General features: G+C 44.2%; 1 protein-coding gene across 1 annotated transcript in view; it reads right to left on the minus strand.

The window, feature by feature from the left end:
• Positions 1-20,629, minus strand: part of EHBP1 (EH domain binding protein 1) — a 237,690-nt gene that overhangs the window by 3,021 nt on the left and 214,040 nt on the right. Inside the window, exons 22-24 of the mRNA XM_014964420.1 lie at positions 6,475-6,574; positions 5,033-5,201; positions 3,904-3,928 (exon numbers count right to left, since the gene is read on the minus strand). Of these exons, the coding sequence (XP_014819906.1) occupies positions 3,904-3,928; positions 5,033-5,201; positions 6,475-6,574 (294 nt within the window). The remainder of the gene's footprint in view (positions 1-3,903; positions 3,929-5,032; positions 5,202-6,474; positions 6,575-20,629) is intronic.

A 20,629-nucleotide genomic window follows, 5' to 3' on the forward strand; every position in this document is an offset into this window, starting at 1 on the left:
CCTGCCACAAAGCCGCTTTAATTTGGGGAGCAGCCTTTTAGGTGCTAATTTCCAAGGCGGCCTCTCCATTTCCACCCCCGCTTGCCCTTTTGCTCCTTTTTTTTGGGGGGGTGGGGGGGGGAAGGCTCCTTCGGCTCGGACCCGTTTAAAACGTGCCGCGAGTCAGAGCACCCCCAAACCGGCGGCTTTTACCCCAAGAAATAAAGCACGGCAGAGATTTTCAAGGGTTTTGCTTTGCCCTCCCCCCCCCCCCCCCCCCCCAACATTTGTTTGTCTTAAATACAGCTTTTTTTTCCTTGGGCTGCCACAGATTTTCCACCTCAGTGGCCAACCAACAGCCAGCCAGGGATTTTCATTAGCAGCCATGAGGAGCGCCGTCTCTCCCAGTGCCGGGCCTTTCTGGTGAGGGAGGCAGGCAGCAGCCTCATGTAAAATGCCAAACAACCTTCCCTGTTTTCCTTGGTTGCCAGGGTAGGAACTGACATTGTCCCCAGCCTGCCCCCCCCCCCCCCCCCCAAGACGTTGCCCCCAAGGACCTGAAAAAACCCGTCTCTACCTGCACCCAATTGAATTATTTTGCCATTTTGGCAGTTTTCACTTAGTTGAAAACCTCTTATTTTTAAAGGGGTTTGTGGTTTTTTGGTTTGTGGGGTTTTTTTGTTTGTTTGGGGTTTTTTCTTTTTTTTTTTTTTTTTCCTTCCAACCCCTAGTTCCCCAGTTCCAGCAGCAATTCCAGCTTGCCAAACACCAAAACATCAGTCCAAATATTTCGGGACAGGTTTCGCTCAGTCCTTCCCTGACTCCCAGCGGGTCCCTTTCTAAATGCTACAGGTTTTGTTACCCCATCTTTTACCCATTTGTGGGGTAAATAGCATCATACCAGGACGTCACGGAAAAAGAAAAACTTTGATTATTCTTTTTTTTTTCTTTTGGTTTGGTTTGTTTCTCCATTTGCTCATTATTACTGTTCGAAAACTTGCTGAAATACTCCCTTGCATTTTTTACCTTTTTTTTTTTTTCCCTAAAAAAGGAGTCTGATTTGCCCCTCTCCCCCCCCAAATACAGTCCAGTGGGGCAACTGGTTAAAAGGGGAAGCGGCACAAAAGTGTTTCGATCTCATTTCATAGGTGATCAGGTGGGCAATTTGATTTTACCCACCAAAATCCTGGCGGGCAGGGGTTTGGGGGAAGCAGCCCTAAAAAAGCAGCTGTGTTCAAGCTGGATCCCTACCTGTTGTGCCTTTTAAGCCAGGATTACCTGTAACTCCTGTCACATCCAGCCACCCGGGCTGAGGGCAGCTCTGGGAAGCTACAATATGGGCTGCGATTAATTTGGAGATTTCAGAATAATGCTGTTCTAAAAGCTACACTCCGGACAAAAATAGGATTAAGCTCTGAGGCTGTATATGAGCTAAAAGTGTTGAAAGCTGGAGCCCCCGATGCCACCGCTGGCAACGGGCAGTTTAAGTTTGCTCAACTCGTGTTAAAGTAGAAATATTTTCAATTATTCATCTTCATCGACTTCATATTGTCTTTTTTTTTTCGTCTTTTTTTTTTTTCCCCTCCCCTCACTGCTCAAACTGATAATTACTTTGAGCAAACAGGCGGCCGGTTCCCATAGAAATGCTTTAATGGAAATGGTCGAAAGTTCTCGTAGTAAGGAAAAAAAAAAAAAAAACCCCACCTTCAACCTCGCCACTATAATAAATAAGCCCGGCACTTTGATGAAAATTAACACGAGTTTTGTAAAGAGCACATTGGGGGATTGCAGTCAGGTCTTATCTTTAGTTCCAGTCAACTAGCAATCCTGAAAGAGTTTGCATCATCATCAGAGCAGGCCATTTGATAGGATTCTGCTGCTGAACCTAATCAATCTATGGAATACTGTGGCTGCGCGGTGTAACAAAGCTAAAATAGATTTACAAATGGGGTTTTAGAGGATAAGCTCCTCCACAGGATTACATATTGATTTTAAATATAAAAAGCTTATCATATAAACCATAACTACAAAAATAGTGAACCTATGCATAAATCCTTTTAGAAGAGCACCCACTTCAAACTCTAAGCCAAGAAGAAATCAAGATGTACAAAACCCGAAAGGAGATCCATTTCTCGGGCAGAAAATGAACACACCACCCCAAGGTGTGCAAAAAAAAAAAAAAAAAACACCACAAACCCGAACTTATCTTTTCTAAGGAGGCATTAAATCTCGAAGGGAAAAAAAACAACAAACCAAAAACCAACCCAGCACCAAGGACCAGGCGGGAGGGGGACCCGCGGCCGCGGGAAAAAACAACAACCGCGGAGCCAGAGGCGGCACCTTGCGCGGAGGAGCCGGCGGGGCCACCCCCGACCAACCCAGACACCTCTAATTTCTTATTTTCCCCCCATTTCGGGGTGTGGGGGGGGATGATTTCGGGTCTTTCTGGGGGGGGAGCAGCCGCAGCCGCGGCGGGGAGCGCATCCCAGGCGGGGGAGGCAGCGCCCCAGCTCTCCCTTTCTTATCTCTAGGGCTAAAGGGGGGGGAAATCTGCCTTTTTATTATTTTTTTTTACCACCCTCGGTCATTCCGAAGTGCCAAAAGGCTCCCCAGCCACCCCTGCCTCTGTCACACCATCCTCGCATCACCCAACAGTCGGGAGGCTGATGCCTTTTGCAAGACACTCTTTTTTTTTCCTCTCTTTTTTTTTTCCTCTCTTTTTTTTTTTCTTTTTTTTTTTTTTTTACTTCCCCCCCCGCCCTGTCATCAACCAGCTCAGTAAATCGGTTGATAGATTTTTAAACAGCACAGTCACGCGTGGAAGAGTTAGAGCAATTTACCAAAACAGTAATTATCACCTTTCAAAGACTTTCAAAGACTTTTTTTTTTTTAAAGTTCCAGTTCGGGTTGGTGCGTTCTGCCTTTCTTTTAGACAAACAAACCGGTCTGTTATATATATATACATATATCTATCTTTTTTTTTAATTTTCTTTTTTCCTGCCCATATCTTTCAGGTTTGGAATTGGTGCCGGTAAAAAGGGAGATTTGTCTTTTCCACTGTTTCCCAGAGCGCAAACGCTCATTAGCAATCAGCTAAATGGCCTGAGAGCAGGCAGCGCCCGGCAGCCCACGCTTCTTCGGGGAAATCATGTTATAAATGGGGTGGTTTTAACCGAAACATCCCAAAAAGTGCATCTTTGCACCCCAGCATATGCCGGACACAGAAAGCGATCCAGTGCCGACACACACACGGACAGGCCAGGTGTCACAAACCTGTATTTTGAGTTTTCGCAGGCATTTTCTTGGGAGAGTTTCTCCTTTAAAGTGCTCTGTTTGGTTGTGTTTTTTTTTTTTTCTTTACGTAAAAGTAGATAGCTGCTAAAACTTCTAGCAGACTAATAATCTTATTGAGGGTTAACATACTAAATGTGGGCTTTGCTGTATGAATAAAAAACAAAAGCAAAATTCTCCAGCACGTATGTTTTCTACCTAAACCCCTGTTTACCATATGACCAGTAAACGTGCAAAAAAAAAAAAAAAGAAAATAATAAAAAAAAAAAAAGAATAAAAAACAAAAGCAAAATTCTCCAGCACGTATGTTTTCTACCTAAACCCCTGTTTACCATATGACCAGTAAACGTGCAAAAAAAAAAAAAAAGAAAATAATAAAAAAAGAAAAATAAAAGAGGGCCTTCCTGCTTTAGGCATCTCTCTCTGAACTTACAAACAGAAAAATGAAAAAAGGAAAGATTTTTGTTCAAGTCAACACGTGAATGGCAAAGGCTACCAGACATTCAAAGGCTGCTGCCAGGACCTTCCAAGACAGTAAAACATATGAGGCAATTAAGCATTGAAATTTCGGATTTAAATCCAGTATCTCTTAACTCCTCCCTCTAGTTTTAGAGTATTTTATGTTTTACATACGGCTCCCAGTTAAACTGTCTCGTCTCTGCAGAAAGCAACGTATATATTTATGACCCATGTTTGCCCAAGACCAGTGAATATAGGCTTATGCAAAAAAATATAACCACAGATGGAGAGATATGAAAAAACTACCTGAAACCTGCTGCTTTTTTTTTTTTTTGCCGACAAACTTAGGCTCCCAGTGAAGTCTCCAAACTAATTAGAATTGATTTATTATGGATCAGGTACCTTATCAGGTGAAGAAAGAAATTACCATGGACAGTCAAAGGGTTGAGAGGTCAATACAGAATAGCAAAATCAATTTGCATTGATTAGACAAAAGGTCCATTTTACAGAGCCCAAAGGATTAACTTTTAAGCAAACATCTTTGAACTATCAGGCAGCATTTGTGACTGAGAGGTATAAGCGGTGCAGCATTAGAAAACACTTAAGATATTTAAATAAGAAAATAATGCAAGCAATGGTTTAAGCTATCGGGATGTTTATTTTTTATTATGAATCATCCCCAGGATTATTGTACAATTCACTGGAAAGCCCTATGGAAAGGATGCGATTGTTGCATTTATCCTGCGTGTCAATCTTCCCACCAGCTTTTCATTCAGGTAAAAGTGACTAAACTGGGGAGAGTCGCAGAGAAGGGAGAAAAATCTGTGCGAAGGATCCCACTAATCCCGGGGCTGCTTGTGATGAAATGTTTACTTGGCAAATGCGGTGTTTTACCACCAAAACTCATGTGAAATTTTTTTTTTTTTCTTTTTTTTTTTCTTTTTTTTTCCTCTTTCTCCCCAGCGAGCTACTGTTGTTAAACCAGACCTGAAACCCTAAAAGAAAGGAGGCTCCCTTCTGCGGGTCGCCTCTTCCATCCTCCGCGCCACCCAACGCAGCGCAGGACAAGCCAGGAGAGCATTACTACTGCAACAACAAAATAATAATAAACCCCAGACAAACATTCCTTACCTCCTCACCACTTTTTTCAAAGTTTATTCTGAGGACACCACGCATCTTGGACTTTTTTTACACCCTCTTTCCCCCCCCGCCAATAAAACTTCAGAACGGGATTGCGGACCCAGCGTGATTTACTGTGGTCCTACCACTTGAAAGAAGGTGAATAGCAGCATTAATTCTAGACTTGGGCTTCAGAGAAGCCTCTGTGGCTGGTACTTTCAGGTGGCCGCCTTTGGTGGCCAGCACTTTCCTTCCCCTGGCAGCCAGGATGGCTCTTACCTTCAATGGCAAGCATTGCTCTCAGCTCCCGGTTCAGCAGCTCGTAGCGCCTTTCTAGGTCATGTTCTTTTTCCCTAGGCAAGTTGCAAAAGTTCATCAATATGTTAATTACTAAATCATTAAACACTTAAAACAACCTTTAACTTGCATTGATTTTAGGACTCATAGCTGACTTTTCTCTTTAACTTTAAGCCACTCCAAATAAATGATATACACAAACTTAAAACCTTTGTGCAGGTGGCACAGTCAGGAGCGGGCCCTTTTCATTTCTGTAACGTTGGCTTTAATTCCTTCAGTTTAACTCCATTGTGCTACAGGACGTAATTATTTCATATTCACCCTCGGAGCAGCTGTTGTGGAATGTCCTAAGTATAAAACATTCCCCGGGATCTAATGAACAAATTCCAGCATCGGCCTATTCACCGAGATAATAGGGGACTGGAAGTATTATCCCATATACATTCTGCCCTAATGAATAATGAAAATTAGACACGGGATTACAAAGCTTAATATTTTGAAGGTAGGATCTTCTGTCAAGTTCAGACACGGCGGGAGATGGGCGAGCGCAGGCTCTTCCCAGGGAAGTATGCCGGCATCTACACTAGGTGGCAATACTGAAAGAAATATAATCCAACCCAAAGAAGCTGGAGAAGCAGTGCCGAGGGCAGAACGCCCCTAAAAAAACCCAAAACCTTCTCCCTCCCTCGCCGGTGGTGGCCAAAAAAAGTTTATTTGTCCTTATTCCGCAGCATCCATCGGTGCCACCATCGCAACGGCGAGCGGGTGGCTACCACCCTGCCAGCAGCCCCGTGCTGCTGGACCAGCAACGGGTTGGAGGATCTCTACAAAGCAGGTAACGACTCAAAATTTTGCTTTCTCCCCCAATAGTCTTCCCCCGGCAGGTCTGAGGCATGACCCAAATCTATTTGCGCCTTTCTAAAATGTCGTTTTATTCTACTGTTGGGCCTTTGAAAACGTAAGTGTGCTTAACATTTCTTTAATTTGGTTTTTTGGTTTTTGTTTTTGTCTTTTGGGCTGTTTTGGGGGTTTTTTTGGGTTTTTTTTTTTGTTTTTATTTGGGTTTTTTTTTTTTTTTTTTTTAGGGTTTTTTTTTTTTTTTCACCGCTCTAGCTAAGCCCAGCTCGTTGCCTGCTTCTCATTTTCTAGTCCGAAAGATGAGAAAAGTGAGTTCCTCGCTGTGTCCCACAAATCACCCCTGCTTCTAATTTCTGAGGCAACGTTCCTGACGTCTAATGGGAAGAAAACAAAAAGGTTCTGCATCCTCCTGCCGGGTAAATATTCCAGGAAAACATCCTTTTGTAAATACCTGCGTCCGTTGGTACTTACAGAAGAGAAAGCTGGTTCATTCGTCTGATTAAGGCGTTCTTCTTGTTAACCAGCATGAACCACTCCTGCATCATGGCCTCCTCTTCCTCGGTGTTTCTTCCTGCAATCGGAAGGATTTTGTTATTTTGGGGGGCATTTTACAATGAGAGCCACACGTTTCCACTCGGGTGGTGGAGCACTGGTCCCCAGTGCCATCGAGCATCACGCGGGGCACCCTCGAAGGGTAAAAATACCACCACCCATCCCACAGCCCAGCACTGCTTGCTCTATCCATAAATCTTTGAAAGTGGACTTTATTCAGCCTACATTTTAGTGTTCTTTACCAGTCTGATACCCCCACCTAAATAAACACCTTTTTTAAAAAGTACTGTGTCTTTTAAATCCTTGTGGGAGAACTATATTGTTGGCGTCTTCCCAATGAAACAAAAAAACCACCCTTGTTGCTGGTCATCCCAGGCCTCCAAAGACAAACCCAGTCCTTGTGGGCAACAGGCAGCCCCCCCAGTGCAAGCCCAGGGCAGGAAGGATGATGTGGTGGGCATCAAAACCACTGCAGAAGAGCTGATATCCCTGAACCCTTCTCAGCCTCTCCGTACTTATGGCCACTCTTCAAGACGAGGAGCTGGGAAGAGCCGTTCCTCTCTTCACCCGCGATCAAACAGACCTTGTGCATGAACACAACTCATTTTGGGGTCCAGGTGCCAGAGAGTCCCCATGTGTGTACGCATAGACTAGCATCCCTTTCCCCAGCTCATGATTGCGTCCCAGGCAGGACGAGGACCTGGACCCTCCATCACTGCAGGCAATGCTACGCTCTACAGGACTCCTGTTGCCACCATCAGGCCACGTGAAGGGAAAAGGGGACAGATGCCCAGGAGGCTCCTGACTGTCCTTTTCCAAGGGTTTGCTCAGCCCAACCTGGCTCTGAGCTGGGGGACCGGGAGAAACCTCATCCAAGTCCTTTGTGGAGACCTCACCTCCGTGGTGACCTGCCATTCCCACCTCTCAAGTTGAGTCGAGGAGCCAAGGCTACATGGTCCTCACTGAGTTATGACACTCCCACATTTCCTACTGGTCAAATTAATCTGAGGAGAAACTAAGAACAGTGGCAAAGCAGCCAGAGCTGTGACTCCTGAGCACTCCTCCCAGCTTCAAGGCTGCTCCACCATGAGCTACGTTTCAGCACCTTGTGTGGGTGTTTATTTTTGTCAAAATTAGGTTGACGGTTGGACAAGATGAACTTTAAGGTCCCTTCCAACCTAGAAGATTCTGTGATTCTGTGAATATGGGGACAAAGACTCGTAGTGATCTCGCACGGGTGCTGGAAGTGAATTCTTTGATGTTTGTAAAGGGTTCTGAAGTCTGGGACGCAAGACGCTGCACACGGGGGGGGGATGCAACTCCCTTGTTGCAGAGAAGCAACTTCCAGCATCTGAAGCTGGAAAGACACCAGAAAAAATATTGGTTTGCTCTAAAAGCAAGCTTTCAACTTCTGGATGGGAGCGTTTTGAAATGCTTGCACGTACGTGCCTGCCACGCGCATGCTCCCACCCCAGCGCCATGGTAGTGTGCAAGCCCAGATCTGCACGGAGAACCACCTCCTCACCCAGCTATGACCCTGCTGCCTGCAAGGGGAGGTCACCGGCCTTCTCCAAACTGTTCGATCCACCCTCCCGCCCCTCAGCGTGGCCTCTGGGCTTGGTGCCTCCTGAGGAGGGAAGGAAAAGGAGATGGAGCTCGGGGTGGAGCTGGTGGATCGGCACCGTAAGAGAAGGTCATGCCGTTGGCCATGCTCTTCCTTCTCAACCAGACATGGCCCAAACATCTACCCATCACCCTGGGGAGCTCCTGGTTGATGAACCCCCTCGGAGGGGGATAAGGGCGAGATGGGAACATCCTAAGTTCCTTAGGACAAAGTTAGGTTGACGGTTGGCCAAGATGATCTTCCCTTCCAACCTAGAAGATTCTGTGATCCTAAAGCGGGGATGGTCCCCCAGCCTGTTCCCAAGCAGAAGCAGCAGGGTCCGGCTCCCAGATGATGGAGCACTAAGAGAAGACATCTGTGACATAGAAATGCTCTCCCTCAAGACCTGAACTTCTGGGGGTTTTTTTGGGGGGGGGAGAAAATATTATTCCACTGCATTTTCAACAATATTCAGCAGCTCAGCCCTCCCCCAGAGAGGATTAAAACTCATAGGTACACTTTGCTGTCCAGTTACGGATCAAAGGCATTGCTGGATTGGTCCATCAAACAGGGTCTGCTTTTGGGAGGAGATGACAATCATACTGGAACGCACCAAGCAGCCGAAATTTATTTGGGGAAGGAGGAAAAAGGGGATAGATTGCCTTTTTTTTACCCCTGCAAAACCAGCAGTCTATTCTGCGACACATGGGACCCATCACCAGAACACCTTCTTACAACCAGACATAGGTGGCCACGGTAACATTTTAATCCATTTATGGCCCTAAATTTGTCAGGTTTTGGGGCGGCCTGGGATCCCTGGCTAAAAGATGCCATTATGAACACAAGTTCTTGCCACATTTCATTTTGCCCTGAAAAAAGAAAAGAAATGTTTCAAAGGAGTTTGGCTTGATGGTGGGTCCGAACTTGAATTCCATGGCATGGAATCTCAGGGGAAGAACATAAACTTAAGGCACAGCCTTCTTTCTATTAACCCGTTCCTCCTAAATAAAGTTATTTGCAACATATAAGAAGAGAAAAAAAATAAAAATAATCTAGGTAAAGCTTAGAACTGTTGAGTCAGACCCAAACAGGTGCCTCTTTTGATATTTCCAGGCTGCCACCGTAGCACACGCAATATCCATCGACCAGGCCGGTTTAAAAGTGAGTTAACAAAGTCTTGATTGTTTTTACAGGATTTTTAATCTGTTTTTGTATTCGCTTTAGGACCCATGTGATGCCCTGACACCAGTCATGTGATAGCGGCTGCGATAGGCACAAATCCCCGGGCAGCAACAAAAGAAGAAAGAGTGAAAAAAGAAAAAGCTGAGAAAAAGCTTGCAATTTGGAAAAAGGCCAATCGTACCCCGGCGAAGGCCTTTTTGATCAGTGAAATGACACATGTGTGCAATATTAATAGCGGTCGATGCTGATATTTTATTTGTTGACCATCAGCTTTTAAATTCTTGAGCACGGAGCTGAAACCGATTCCTCCCAGGCAAGCAAAAATAAAGATGAACTCATATATATAAGAATTTTAAATAACTCTTTTGAGCAAATACACTACATTTTTTTTTCCCCCTTCTTTTTTTTTTTTCTTTTTTCCCCTACTCGGTGGAAGGATGCAGGGAAAACACTTTCACCAAGTAAAAAACTGAGTGTTGTTACTGGAGTGATGCCGCAAGCTAAACTCACATTTACAATTTCTAAATTAAAAAAAATTTAGGAGAAGCCTCTCTTTGACACAGTTTCACTTGGTAAAACCCTGCTGGTGCTGGGCTTGTTTTTGTTCCCGCTTTCCAAGTGTAAAACAAGTATTTCATTGACTTCCTACAAACGCTTGGGAAATCAGAATTGGGAAAATATCTGTGTTGTTCTGGGGGAAAAAAAAATAATAATAAGGTACAGATTATTTAAATGAAGCGAAAAACATGTTTGAGAACAAATCGATCTCACGCATGCAAACCCCTTCTCTGAGCCAGTACGAGATGAGGAAAATCTATAAATAGCCCACCCGTCTTAAACTTAAATTTTTTTCCATAATACACGCATTACACTATTGTTTTCAATAAAAACAACAACAACAACAACAACAACAACAACAAAACCCTTTTAAGGCTAGTAAGTTGGACCATTACAAATTAATCCTGACTTTAATAACTGGTTAAAGACCCCTTCAGCTTTATAAGTAACAAAAAATATTAAAGCCTGTGATCACAGCGAGCTTTTCTCATTTCTCCTCTAACCATTTGTTATTTAATCCAATACTAGTAATCCAATTTGTCCATCAGACTTTTAAAGGGCAGAATGCAACTTCCCCCAGCTTAGACACTTTTCAAAGTACAATATATTTTTCAAATGAATGCTGGATGTTTCATTTTTTTTTTTCCCCCAACTGTTCCTAGCTCTAATGTATGAGGAAAAAAAAGAACAAGATGAACATTGTTCGCGCTGATTAAGTAAGAGCTCATTAAAGAGCTGTCAGTGCCGTACTTTGAATATGCATGAAGCATATAATCAGATCTAGTACCGTCACTAGAGGAGAATACGGTAAGTACAAAGGATTGATTTAATTACTTAGAGTGGGCTGTGGTGGTAAAGCAGTCTTGTTAGCGCAAAAAGAAAAGGAGGTTGTATTCTGGCACGGTTAGGGGAAAAAGGCAGTTTTAGCTTCTGCCACAATACCTAATCTCAGGATAAAGCACTTTACATTGTAGCTTAAAATGAAGACTGTCAGTTTTCTAAAAAGACCAGAATTCATCTTATCTTGTTTAACCTCACCTGGTTAACTATCTAGCAGAACATATTTATTCTCTTTAACACGTAATTACGCTCCTACCTTTTTATCCTATAGTTCAATAATGACTTCTGAAAACAGTCTTCAAATAAGGGCGGGCAGCGCCGCAAACATCATATGAATGCAAAATGCTGGCTAAGAGATGTGAAAAACGCAGAACCAGAAACTAAGAGGAAACAGTAAGTACACGCGCCTTTATGTAAAAAGACAATACAGCTTTTAATGTCGGACTTCTTATTATTGGATAGGTTCTGAGGAGGATTCTGGCAGGGTTTCTCTAATTTATTTTCTTTTTCCCCTCTTCCTTTCCGCTTTTATTCTCTCTCTTTCTCTTTTTTTTTTTTTTCCTTTTCTTTTTTTTTAATCAATACATTCTTGTTTTATTCTTCCTCTAGGAATCCAAGGGAATTCTCTCACATCCACTCTCAGTGCCATTTTCTAATTTCATTGTCTGGCTTGAGTGGTGAAGGATGCGTGCTCTATTCTTCCCTTCACTTGACATCTACCAGAACCCTCCTCGATGATTAGGAACGAGCCCAACACCAAGCCTGGAGTAGCAACAAATCCTGCCCTCGGAGATGAGAAACTCCTACTGACTCCTCAGGGGCATTTCTGTGCTGGTCGTAGCTCCTGTCCAGGATTTGACCAAGGCTGCGGCGTCAAGTTTGGTGATTTTGTCCCTTACTGGGACAATTTTTAATGATTGATAGCCAAAAATTTTAATGATAGCGAAAAAAACCCCACCCAAACAACAAACTGACCCCAAACTCCTTTCTTTTCTCTTGTGGTTCATCACACGGACTCAAATATAATTTTCCTGACTTATTCAAAACCAGCATTGAGCCAAATTTCATCTAAAATGCCCAAGAATGGCAAGCATGTATTTTTGAGAACAATAAAAGCGACTAGCTTGCTTTAACGTCGCAGGGCTTCCAGGCAGTCTTTTAAAAACACCTTCCCCTTCACATTCTTCGGGATTTACAAATGGATCCCTGTTTACACTCCGAGCTAATTATTTGCTAAACGCTGAAATGGGGAGCATCTTGACAAACGTCTCTTCGGAATCAACTTGAGAAAACAATTTCTTGCTTTTGCTTTCCTGCTCAAAAGACCCCCAAACCCAGCCCTTGTGCTCGGCCAGCTATCAGTGCCTAGATGTGCCATTAAACCCATTATTTTTAAGCCGTTTGGGCAGCCAGTCATTAGATAAACCCAATATGGATTAACATGGTAAACCCGTACGTTGCTAAGAAAACAGAGAAGAAAGTGCTGTGAAACACTCCGAATACCACTTAAAAGGAAGAAAAAGCAGCAACATGCAGGGACAAGGCTAGTTTACAGTGTAAATGGATGAACACAGTAACTCCTCTACACTTTATAGCCTTGTAAATCTGTCAAGATAAGCCAATAGATTAATATTTAAAAAAAAAAAAAAAAAAAAAACAAAACCAAACCGCCTTAAATGTAAATGTTTTTAGCCGTTGTGCAAAAATGAATTGCAACCTGCGGAAGATAAAATAATAAAAGGTTTCTATCAGCATCCCAAACCAGCCTGCTCAATCTGGCAAGAAATAACAGGTTTACAGAAATCACTTTGTACACCGTCTTAAAGCGGTAATTGTTTTTAAATTTTATTTGCACTGTGTAGAGTGTGCGTGCCATGGTGTCACGGCTAAACACAGAAAGCTCCCCATGTCTCCCCCATCTCCCTCAAGAGAACGACATGAAAAACAACCTACTTAAGACGGAGCCCATTCTTCACCCATTTGCTGGTGTTTACCCACAGTTTTAAAACAGAATAGAAGAAGCTTTCTTCACTCAGCACTCCTGGGTGAAGAGGCCAGCAGCAGAATGCCAGCACATCTGAACTAGAGCAGGGCCAATACCGACAAAAAAACCTGCCAACTCCACTCCCCGGGCTACTCGGGAGCGGGCAGAAGGAGCCCGATGACCACCAAGAGCCACCCCAACACCACCAATTTAACAGGACTTTTATTTGCCCGCTGGAAAAAATTAAAATAAACCACCACCAACCCCTAAAGTTGAATTCACCCAATGGCGAGGACGAGTTTTTACGAGTTTCTGTCTTAGGAGCGAGCGGACAGATTGGCTTGTTTACCCGAAGGAGAACATGAAGAGCAAATAAAGAATAGTTCTAGGACCTGTCTCATCTTGCCTGGTAAGAACCCGGGGAAATGCACTGAAATTGGAGGTGGTGTGCTTAAAACTGATAAAAAAAGAGCGATCTTTTCCTCCAAGCCTCATCGTTCGCCAGTAGGACTCGTCGCCACGAGGCAATGTTGAAACTAAGAGCTCAGCAAGAATTAAAACCCGGTTGAAAGGCAAAGTCGTAGCAATAAATATTCAAACAAACAAACAAAAAAAACCACTGCGGGGGGGAGTTGGATCCTCCCGCTTTAGGATGTGAACTAACCTTTAATTTTTAGAGGTTAAAAGAAATGATCCCTGGGGTCGGACCAGGATGTAACTGGCCGCTGCGGAGTTTCTTGGCCCTGCCTGGGTCCAACCTGTCCCTGTCCCTCTACGGGACGGTGTCCTGGGCCAGAGCATGGGGTCAACCCACCGTGGGAACTATGGCTTTGCTGAGAGGGAAGAGGGGACAGGGACGAGAAACAAGGCTGGGTGTTTGAGCCGACCAACCTCGCGCTGCCAACAAAGGCCGACGGAAGGTCTAGAACCCTTCAAAGCCAAGGGTGGACTTCCCACCGCCTTCAATAGTCATCTCACTCACTGTGAACAGCTCACGCACAGAGGACCTCTTGGTTTTTAATGCCAGTTACTGAATTCAATCAATTCTTAAGCAGAAAAGCCTATATTCCCAACATTCTTCCTAAAGGAGAGTTACACAAGACCTGCCGCAAAACATCTCCCACACAACTGAAGGCCACAGTGAAGATTTTTAAACAACCAGGCTTTTTCTCTGAGTGAAACTGAGGCATCCAAAGAGAGACCAATTTCTTGAAAGATCCCCCTCCTCTGCTTTCAGAGGACTGCCTTTGGTGGAAAAGCTCGGATTTTTGGTTAAAAAAAAAAAGCTCTTCAAAGTTCTCAAGTGTCAAAACGGACCCCCACAGCAAGAAGAGGTGGGCTGCTAAACCTTGAGCTTCATGCCTCCTATTTCAGATTGCCATGTCCAGCTTTCTTCCAGAATACTACTTCTTTTCACTGAACAAGAACCTCCTTGGTTATTAAAAATCACGGCAGACGAACACCAAGGGAGAAAGGGGATGGGACCGTTGGTCAGATGACACCGCAGAAGAGCTAGCTAGCAGATGAAGGCCTAGCACAGCTTCCCAAGTCTGAACCGGATGGGAAAATGCCCGAGGAACATTAGAAAGGCAAATTCGTGGCCACTAACTTGCTGCCTGAGAGCGGTTGAGAAGGAGACATTGATGTCCGCACAATGGAGTCTCATAAAGGTAGGCACCGACTGCCAAGAATCTGCCAGGCAGAGTGACATTGCGGCACATTGTCCCCACTCCATCTCAGCCCCCAAAAGTGCTGTAACCCTCAAGAAAAGGGAGCTGCCGCTCGGGGGAAGGCCTTTGTCGCCAGCGCACATCGAATTAGCTTAATATCAAACAGGAAACTCGCAACTTCATTGGTTTCCCAAACAAAATACATCAGAGAGGAGATGTAAAATTTGGGAGAGTTGTGTAAACAGAAGGTCAGGGTTCAGCCCACATCCCAGCGCCCGGGAGGATTTGTTCTACCCGGAGTGGGACTGACTCACGGGAAGACAAGCTGCTTGTGGCCTGCGGTGGTGGCAACCTAAAATTATCACAGGGCCGAAAATTCCACAAAAGGATGAAGTGCCCATTTTCTCTACGTGACGAGACAACACAGCAGCCACAGGAAAATAACAGATCAGCAGAAACAGAACACCCGGCCTCGATAAAGATTACAAATATATTTTGAACGTGGGACCACCGACCCATACCAAGAAAACACATAGTTTGTGGCCCAAAATTCAGGCAACGCGAGGTGGCATTCAACTGAAATATCTAGAGGGCTTCCTGCCTTGAGGACAGTGCCTGCGGGGATCCCAGCACTGAGCAGAACCCACCTTGTCCTTTGTCATCCTCTGGTGTTCTTTGTACCCAAATTTTCTCATGTAGCACAACTTCTGAAGACGCCTGGGCTTGGGAAAAACAGCCCAGGAAACACACACCATCAACCCACACGCTCCAACCTTTGAAGGTGTGGAAGAAGCAGCAGTTCACGCTTGGAAATGCACCAAGAAGGGGGTGAGGGTCTGGCAGATGAACTACTTCCCTCGTAGGTTGATGAGTAGAGTCTTATGAGTGACATTAATTTCTCTATGGCTCATAACCACCCCATAGACCAGTTGCCTGTTTGCTTGGCAAACGATGGCTGGGTAAGATGCTGGTAGCAAGACACCAATTAACCTTAGCTCCATGGGATCATGTTCAACTAGGCAGCATATTATCCCATTTTTACCAAACGTTGCCTGACTTCCTCAGGAAAAACATTCTCCTGGAGCTGGGAAGGGCGGTGGATAGTTTAAAACAAGTTTTTTGTCCGTTAAAGAAATTAACCCAAGCAACTGCCTGAAGTGAGATGACGGTTGGCAAGGAATGTGACCTGGTGTTGGTGTTAATGAAGATGCCTGCTCTTACTGGGAGTTGGCTGGTTTGGGCCTCTGGGATCCTAAGCTTCCCAGGGCTAACTGGGCAAGTTCAGCGAGCTTGAGGTGTCCCGGGGCCCTGCAGTTTCCAGTTTTGACAGAAAAGGTGTTTTTGGTGGTAAATGGGAGAAAACCAAGAAAAAAACAACAGGGCTTTCTGCAGGTTGCAGTGGCATCGTGGGCTGGGAGCCCTGGGGTGGCCAAATTGCCTTTGTCCTCGCCTTCCCTTCACAGGCAGGCACCGATTGTGGAGAAAGCTAACTTCCAGGCATGAAGCCAAAGACTATGCCTACCACATGAAAGGGCATTTATACTGCAATACCACAAAGAAAGATGGAAATCAGCTAAAAGAAGCAAGTGTCTGTTGGGTCTTGCAAGACTTTTGGAAGGCTCGCAAGCCTATTCACAGCGCCTAAGGCTCTTCCAGAGTAGCCTCCTGCTACACGGGCACCCCCGCGCCTGGGCTCTCTTCTTCAAGCTGGCTTCAAGCACTCTGTTGACAGGTTCTTTTAAAGCAATTGATGAGGCCACCAGCCAGGGAAGCACGGAGAGGAGGCCGACTTATCGTTCAGTCCTTTGGCAGCCAGTGGCAATTCTGTGTTACTTTGAGGAAAAAAAAATAAATAAATATGGTCATTGTTGCCACTGAGTTGCTTTAAGGATTTAATGAACTTGGCCTGGGAAGGCTGAACACTCAAGCTGCCCATGTCTGGTCTTGGAAAGGTCTTCTCCTGGGAACTTCTGCCTAGCAATGCACAGATTTAAGATGGAAGAGATGTGGCGAATCAGAGAGTTCGAACCATGAACTCTGGGGTTTGGCATGGTGTGTTCATCCTGTGGGAGCTCCTCAGCTGTAGAAACGCTGGGTTTCTGGAAAAGTACGGCCAGATGGTCTTTCTTTACCAAAAGCAAGTCAAGATTGCTTCACAGGAACTGCTAATGGGAGGAGATGGAGATTGGAGAGGAAAGAGCTTGCCAGTAGGAGACCGTGGAGGCAACATGACAGAAGGCAAACTGGAGAAAGGTTGACAAGCCTCAAGAAGTTCTCAATGGCTCATAAATTGCATAACTCTGGCAACCTCAAAAGCAGTATCTGTGCAGAAATTTGTGTATGGAAGATCTGGACCCTGAAGACTCGGGTCAGAAGAACAGCTTGCTCTAGTGTGCCAGTTTATCTGTGTTAAGAGATGTTAATGAATGGCTTTGCACTGCACGGACTCAGTACCAGCAAGCATTTCTGCAGGGCTCTGTGGGCTTCAGGTCAGTCAAGTCCCACTTGGCCGCAACAGCAGAAGCACAAGTTACCACATTCTAACTGAGATCTCGACCCTCATGTTGTGGCGCTTCTTTCCCCCAGGGTTTTGGTAGGTGCCAAGACTCCCGTTCCCATAACCCTGGCAGCAAGTTAACATCCCCGAACACTGCAGAGAGAAGCATCTCATCAAGTGCGTTATAATACTTCAAAAAAGGAAAAAAAAAGGAATAGCTTGGTGAACTGTTATCATGGTAGAATAAAAATCTCTAACTTTTGTGCTTGTGGTCAAAAGCCTTTTCCTCTGCCCAACACCAGTTGCTATTAGTGCTAAATCTCAATATAGGATATTAGTAATATCCTTCTAGCCTCCTAATTGTTACATATTTCCAGCAGGGAATGCTCACAAACTAATACCAGCAAAGAAACCAACATGGATGGACAACTCTCCACCACCTGGTGGTCTGGTGTGTTTTCAGCCCACCTGAGAAGAACTGCGGGGAGCTAAGGGAAACCACGGGGTGTACGGGAAGCAAGGCTGGCAAACTGCTCCAAAAACTCCCATGTTATTAACTCATTCTTTCTGATTTACATCAGATATGGAAACCTGAAAGGCCCGTGATGATTTCCTTATCTAGCCAGAACTTTTTGCCACCGCCCTATTTTTCACACTGGCTGCTTGTCAGCCTGAATCACAGAATGGTCTAGGTTGGAAGGGACCTTTAAGATCATCTAGTCCAACCATCAACCTAACTCTGATAAAAAAGGAAAATAAAACCATACAAAAAACCTCCCCACATTACTAAACTACTTCTCTAACCACTATGTCAACCCATCTCTTGAAAACCTCCAGGAAGATGGTGTCAAACCCAATTTTTACACGGGAGTTTGTCGCTCGGGCAAAAAAGTGAACATTCATCATTTTCCTCCCCCAAGCCCCGACATCGGTGAAGACAAATCTGCGTCTACTTTGGAGAATTCCGAAGAGAATTGGGAACTCAATTGTTTTTTTTTAAAAAAGCCAAAACTTGGCTCGGGGAGCGGGACGCCTCCTCCCAGCTTATCCCTCCCTCCCCCAGTGCAAACTTGTGTCACAGACTGGGCGACTCTGGTAAGAAGCATTCATGGCGGCATAATACAGGCTGGTAAATACAGCCTGATAATCAGGTTTGTGAAGGTGCAGAGCATGCAAGGGATTTATTTTCGATAGTGAAGCTACACACATAGACATCATCAAGCTCCCATTGAGCAGCAGACCACTCCAAGTGATTAATACAGCTAAAGGGGGCAGATAAGAGATCAATGACAAAAATCACCTGGTAAAAAAAAAAGAAAAAGAAAAAAAAAAGAAAAAAAAAGAAGTAAAAGGTGTTGCATTAAAAGGGCTTTTGCTTTGCATGTGAAACAATACCGAGAAACCTGTATTTTAGCACTTGTGCTCAACAAGCTCTCCAAAGTATGCCGGGATGAGAACAGAAACCCATCCTTTCTAATAATCTTGTGACAAAAGCTAAAAGACATCATCCTATTAACTAGTGATCTCAACTGCTAATGCAGAGTACTTCCTGGTGCCTTTTATGTAGAATGCTGCTATTAAAAAACCACTAAACATTCACTGTGAACAACACAGAATCATTCATCTTTTATCAGCATCTCTTGTTAGAGGAGTACGAGAGGGGCTGAAGGTGTCATTGATATTATAGAGTGGAAATTAATCAGAAATTTTTCTCATATTTTCCTCATCACACTCATTTACTTTTGTACGAATTTCCCCCTGCTAAAAAGTTCATACCCAGCCCCCTGTTGTACGCTTTTAAGTTGAGAATATTCAACGAGTGCGTCAACTGAAAGGCACCAGGTCCGAACACAAAAAGCATTCGAAATTCTCATTTAGTTGTCTTTATTTTGCTAGCGCCATGTGGTCCTTGAAGATGTAGAAAACACGGGAAGCCGAGTAAAGATCAGAGCAAGCTCATTAGCATTCTGACAAAATTGGAGTGGTGGAGATGTATAGTTTGCCTAGTTTGTCGTTTTGAAAGCTACCGGTGGTAAGCTTTCTATTTCATTGTGCTTTTGTCTTTTTTTGGGGGGTTTTCAACGCAGCGGGGTGGTTGTTAGCCTAGGTTTTCACAGTGCATTGTGGGAACCTTGCCTGCACATTCAGCCCTTATAGTATCACTCCAGTTCAAGTCAAAAAGTTTTGGGTTTTTTTTTTCTTTCCACCCTCCCCCTCCCCCCCACCCTATTTATTTCATAATCACCTATACTAATGCATCATCATCCTTGTCTGGCTGTCAAAACCCATCCTGTCTGACCCCTGATTTATAGAAAAAAAAGGAAAGAAAGAAAGAAAAAAAAAAAAAGGAAGAAAAAACAAAACCCAAATAAAAAACACTCTGAGCTGTATTTAAAAATAAAACCTTTTATACATGTTGCCGGTTTTCTTCAAAAGACAAGATAAGAAGAAATTAATTTAAATTCCACTGTTTACAATAAACTAGAAATGAATGTGAGACAGATCCAGTTGATTAGAATTCAAAGGAGACTCTTTCACCATGTAAGATCCCCCAATCCCATCTCAGAGCCTCTTGAAGGAAAGACGGGTTTATGCTCCAGAATTATGTAAATAATGAATTACCTCTTAGAAGACCTAAAGAAGTTATTACTCTGGTCATTTGATTTAATTTTTTTTATTTTTCTTTTAAACATAAGGCTCACTTTGAAGGGCTAAAAGGGCTACATTAATGCCGCTATTCGACGCGAACGTTTCCAAGTTGCAACGAAACGGATAAAGGGCCTTTTTGGGATGAATTTATCTGCTAAATCCTTGCGGGCGCCCTCCTATCTTGGATGATGACCCAAAAGAATGTCAACAGCTCATTTCCCAGCGAGCTGGGAAGAGTCACCACGCAGGCCATCATCTGCACCTTCTCAAAGGACCGTTTCAAACATTACATTTCACAAGCTGTTTAAAGAGATTTTTTTTTTCCTCCCCTCCCTCCTCCTCCTCTCCCCGACCCCCGCCTCTCATCTCCTACAATCCTACCAGTGCTTTGGACACCAGCGTTTCGGAAACGAGGGCTTCAACGAAGTTGAAACGTGACTTTTTTTGGGCCGTGGGACGCGCATCGTGCAACACGTGGGGGCCCACGCTCTCCCCCACGTGGGCGTCAGATTTGGGGGGGGTCAACTTAAAGGATCCAAATAGATGAAGCCACCTCTAATTTACTGGTTGGATATTTTTTAATTTTTTTTTCATATTTTGCCAAAATCACAGCTATCCCTTTGGTGGAAAAGGACAAAACCTGGCTCGAAAGGAGTTTACAACTAGATTTGGATACAGGAAATTTGACAATGGAGGGGGGATTAAAGATCTATTTGCTTAGCAAGGGGGAAAGGAGAAGCAAATATTAAGAGGAAAAGCCCCTTTATGCAAAAAAAAAAAAAATCTTCAAAACTCTTTTCTTTTTGTCCCGTGCTTGGAGAGCATTGCTACCTTTGTCAGAGCAAATGGTCAGGCCAAAGAGGTCTGAATAAAATAAAAAATAAAGTACAGGCAGGTAAATGCCCGGAGACAGAGAGCCCTGAGTTACCCTCAGAGTCTAAATTTTTCCCTCATCTTTAAAAACCTGATTTCCCCCTACACCCATGTGAAACACATGGCGTTTCATGACAGGGGGTGTTGCACTCTTTAAGCTGTACATAAAGAACTATATTCCCTCCCCAACTAAAACCAACCCCCCCTCCTCTCCCCCC

The sequence above is a fragment of the Calidris pugnax genome, unplaced genomic scaffold (assembly GCF_001431845.1).
Source record: "Calidris pugnax isolate Ruff unplaced genomic scaffold, ASM143184v1 scaffold219, whole genome shotgun sequence".
NCBI lineage: Eukaryota > Metazoa > Chordata > Aves > Charadriiformes > Scolopacidae > Calidris > Calidris pugnax.